The following is a 4,668-nucleotide window of genomic DNA, read 5'->3' as shown; positions in this document are numbered from 1 at the left end:
GTAAAATGTAGAAGAGCTTCTACATGCAAGTTTCTTTATGTCTTAGTGTAAAATGTAGAAGAGCTTCTACATGCAAGTATCTTTATTTCTTAGTGTAAAGTGTAGAAGAGCTTGTACATGCAAGTTTCTTTATGTCTTAGTGTAAAATGTAGAAGAGCTTCTACATGCAAGTATCTTTATTTCTTAGTGTAAAGTGTAGAAGAGCTTCTACATGCATGTCTCTTTATATCTTAGTGTAAAGTGTAGAAGAGCTTGTACATGCAAGTTTCTTTATGTCTTAGTGTAAAGTGTAGAAGAGCTTCTACATGCATGTCTCTTTATATCTTAGTGTAAAGTGTAGAAGAGCTTCTACATGCATGTCTTTTTATATCTTAGTGTAAAGTGTAGAAGAGCTTCTACATGCATGTCTCTTTATATCTTAGTGTAAGGTGTATAAGAGCTTCTACATGCAAGTTTCTTTATGTCTTAGTGTAAAGTGTAGAAGAGCTTCTACATGCAAGTCTTTTTAAATTTACTAGTTGAAGCTGTATTAAGAAAATAGTGCTATGTAGTATGTTCTACTTGTATGACAACATTTTGGAATATCTAATGTCTATCTGTCACACCTACTCCGAAACCACGTGTTTATTCAAAAATAGAGTTAGGTGTTATATTTTGAAATACACGCGGTTCGAAAATTTTCAGGATTTAATTTTAATTGCGTTAGTATACGCGTTGTTCTCTACATTAACGTGTTTTCAACAACACTTGCCAATAAAAAATAAAAAAACTGTCGAAAGTATGATTTACTCCGTATACACAGAATGTTCCAAACTATATTAGATATAATGCCACTACATTAACGTGTTTTCAACAACACTTTCCAATAAAAAATAAAAAAAAAACTGTCGAAAGTATGATTTACTCCGTATACACAGAATGTTCCAAACTATATTAGATATAATGCCACTACATTAACGTGTTTTCAACAACACTTGCCAATAAAAAATAAAAAAAAACTGTCGAAAGTATGATTTACTCCGTATACACAGAATGTTCCAAACTATATTAGATATAATGCCACTACATTAACGTGTTTTCAACAACACTTGCCAATAAAAAATAAAAAAACTGTCGAAAGTATGATTTACTCCGTATACACAGAATGTTCCAAACTATATTAGATATAATGCCACCATCTTTTGCTCAGGATTGTCTAAATGATGATTCTGTATCTGATCCCACACTGCTGATAACTCCACAGTCTAGCCGTCGAATCTATCGTTTCCCGTCATGCGCCGCTTCGCACATTGACCAACCTCGTCAATCAATAACAGCAGTGGCAGGAAGTAATTGAATTCTACACTCTGGAATGGCCGACGTTTCTGGTGGGGGGGCGGACGTTTCTGGTGGGAGCGGTTAGATCATCGTATCATTCGATAGGGGGAAAAAAATCTATTAAGACCATTTAAGAGAGTAGGATGGGAGGCAGATGAGAATAATGATGAGCATAAAACATCAAATAAGCCCTGATTATGTATTTATTGTTGTTGTTTTTTTTCTTTTAATATTTCAGGATTTTTTCTTTTCGTCATACATGTTTATCATTTCCATATTAGTGTGATGCGTGCAGGACGCTTTTTACATGTGAGAGATGGAAAAACAATGAACATTAAAATACTTCAGATAAACATTTCTACCCTTATTAGTTGATGTCACTTTTATTGTGAAAATGACGGGTATTTTTTAGTAGTTTAGGATGTGAAATTTGAAATACTAGTACACTGATCTTTTGGTTTATTTGCTAATAGGACGAAGGTTAGAAGAAGCTTTAGCTCGAGCTATCATTGTGTGGTGTTTTACGCTTCATGGCTTATTATAACCGTATGTAGTATAAACTCATGCAATATTTTTCTTATTGATTTATGAACAAACTTTGTTCATTTTAGAATTCTTTGAAGTTTAAAACACGCGAAAACCTCAAAAAATCGTGTATTTATTGTGATACTGGAAACGAAATATACGTTGAAACACGCCTTTTTTATTTCACACGACTTTGCGTTAACTTGTTTATCAATACCTGGTTCTTTCCACTGATCCCCTCACCTTGACACAACAACAATACGGTATCAGTCAGCTTCTAGCTCACTCAAAGCTATAGCTATGCATTCATACAGGCGCGACACCCGTCTCAAGCGGGAATATGTACACGGCCTCTGCAGGTTCTATGATCGAAGAGGCGGTTACCGTGGCAACCGTCGTCTACCAGTGATCTTTTAGACGTAAATGGAAGGTCCAGCTGAGCGCTTTGTCTTGCCGATTTCTTACACTAGGCAGACATGTAGGCAATCGACTATAATTGACAGTACCTTCACAATATGCTACAAGGAGCGTTAACTGATAGACTCTGAAATACAGATCATAAATCCATATTGGATTACATTAGAATAGACAAAAATTATCAATAATTTGATATATAAAAATGTGTTAAGCGTATCAGATTCACTATTTAACATATACAGTTATTCACCAATAAAAGATATATTGGGCTATTTGCTATTATTCGTAAGAAAACGTCGGCAATAATTTATCAAATTATCATGATACACGTAATACTTCAATAATAACAGATTAAGTAATATATCTGAAATTTTATTATTTTATTTATATATTATATAAACACATTATTTTATTGTGTTATTTATAAGTATCACATGCAAACTTCTTTTAAACTACCATTTTTATTTCAACCATATTTAAAATTTTGAATTACGTCAGTATGAAGAAAAATAATAATAATTTAACTATTTTCATAACGTCATCGTAACGTCACAGTAAACCAAAACTCTCTTATGCTTTCCATTATAAAATAATTAAAAACATAATTTTTTATATTTTCTTTTTTTTTGGCTGTATGGAGAATGAAGCATACTTTTTTTTGCATATTAATGTAAAAAAAAATTAATTAACAGCTCAACAAAGAAATAAAACTTACACTCATCTTTGAATGAAATACATAATTATTTTATATTACAGATGCTGGACTCGAACCTCTAATGGCTCGACGTTCTCTGTAACTCCACACAAAGGCAGACATAACATCGTTTAAAGGGCGCCAGAGGGTGGCGAGACGCGAAATGAATTTTTCATTTTTTATTTTTTGTCTTCTTCGGTTGTAGAGCTAATATTTATGTCGTAATATGTAAACGATATTACATAAAATATTTCAATAATTAAATAATTTATATTTAATACTAATATTAAATATTACAGTAAATGAAGAATTCAATTCGAGTAAAATTTTATATAATTAATTATAGCATAAGATTTCTAATTTATTATTTTATAGTTTTTTTTCTTATAATTTACGAACACTCCCCTAATATAATGTACGCAAGACTTGTTAGGAAAAAAAATCTTGGATTTGCGTTTTTCCTGCTGATCTCCACGAAGCTAGACAGGAAAGCTAGCAAACACGCCATGTCCAAGTCTTATCCACAGTTGTGATTTTTAAAACACGAATATCAAATATATAATTTTATGATAGAAAAAAAAATATTACTTAAATTTGATTTAGCATAAATAACTAAAACTACTTTAAAATTAAAACGTAGAATAGCATGCTCGAACTCTCGTCAGTCGCCAGGTCCGCCGCGCTCACGACTTGGCCACAAACCAGGCACTGTTGTGGCTACCTCATTGCGTCGTTTATTTTAACCCTGAATTCACCGCAACCAATAAATTACACTATCAATTAAAACGTATCTACATATACATGAAAAGGGTTACATAACGGTAGTCCTACCTTGAAAACCTAGGGCACAAACTCCAGACTTGCTTACAGTTCCCAAGTGTCTCTCGGCTAAGGATCTTGTAAATAGTGTTCATATGATATGAAAACAGGCTACACCTCTCTACTCTTCTTCAACACAGACGTTACCAACACGCATGCGTTTGTAGCGAAGGTTTTTGATTAGACTGGTGGATGTGCGCATGGATGGGGGTATTGGTCGCTGCGTCTGGCTAGCGCTTTGGAGTGGCGTATATCCTGACGTAGTTCCTCCTTGATAGCAATTAGCAAGCATGGGTCGCATATACAAATACATACTAATAATATATTTTATAAATTACACAAGGAAATATCATACACAAGGTATGATTATGTTAAATGTGATAAAAATTTAGATAAATGACCTTCACATTCCACATGTATATATATTTGTTTTGTTTTTTATTACTTCCAACGTTTCGCTTTTACGGCTTCTTCAGGGTTAGTACATTTGATATATGTTAAATGTGGCATGCTTTTATTTTATAAATTAATTTTTACAGAGTTTCTTCGTTTTTCGTTTCTCAGACATACTATTACTTGCTATTCTGTTGCATTTGCTATTTGTACATGAAATCTAATTTGATAATCAAACAAATGAATTATTAAGAATTGTAAATGGCAAACTATTTTCAAATAAACGTATTTCTATGCTACAAGAAATTGCTAGAATTCTTTAAACGATGGGAAAAGAACATCAGAGACGTAATTTTCATGAAAACATATTTTTTTTCTGGCAAACATGTTGTGGTAATATGGCATCGTTTTGTTTTTTTGAAAAAACGAAAAAGGAAATTTTTGTCAGAAAACTAAACAAATCACATAACAATAATTGCACCTATAACAACAAATAAGAATAG

At 32.4% G+C, this 4,668-nt stretch overlaps 1 protein-coding gene across 1 annotated transcript in view; it reads right to left on the bottom strand.

The window, feature by feature from the left end:
* The window catches only part of LOC106476288 (dual specificity tyrosine-phosphorylation-regulated kinase 1A-like), a 66,477-nt gene extending 62,532 nt beyond the window's left edge, over positions 1-3,945 (bottom strand). The window contains exon 1 of the mRNA XM_022381241.1: positions 3,785-3,945. Coding sequence (XP_022236949.1) covers positions 3,785-3,867 — 83 coding nt within the window. The 5' untranslated portion in view covers positions 3,868-3,945. The remainder of the gene's footprint in view (positions 1-3,784) is intronic.
* Between the last annotated feature and the right edge of the window lie 723 nt (positions 3,946-4,668).

This window comes from Limulus polyphemus, unplaced genomic scaffold (assembly GCF_000517525.1).
Source record: "Limulus polyphemus unplaced genomic scaffold, Limulus_polyphemus-2.1.2 Scaffold154, whole genome shotgun sequence".
NCBI classification, from domain to species: Eukaryota; Metazoa; Arthropoda; class Merostomata; order Xiphosura; family Limulidae; genus Limulus; species Limulus polyphemus.
This window is presented reverse-complemented; position numbering and strand designations above follow the sequence as displayed.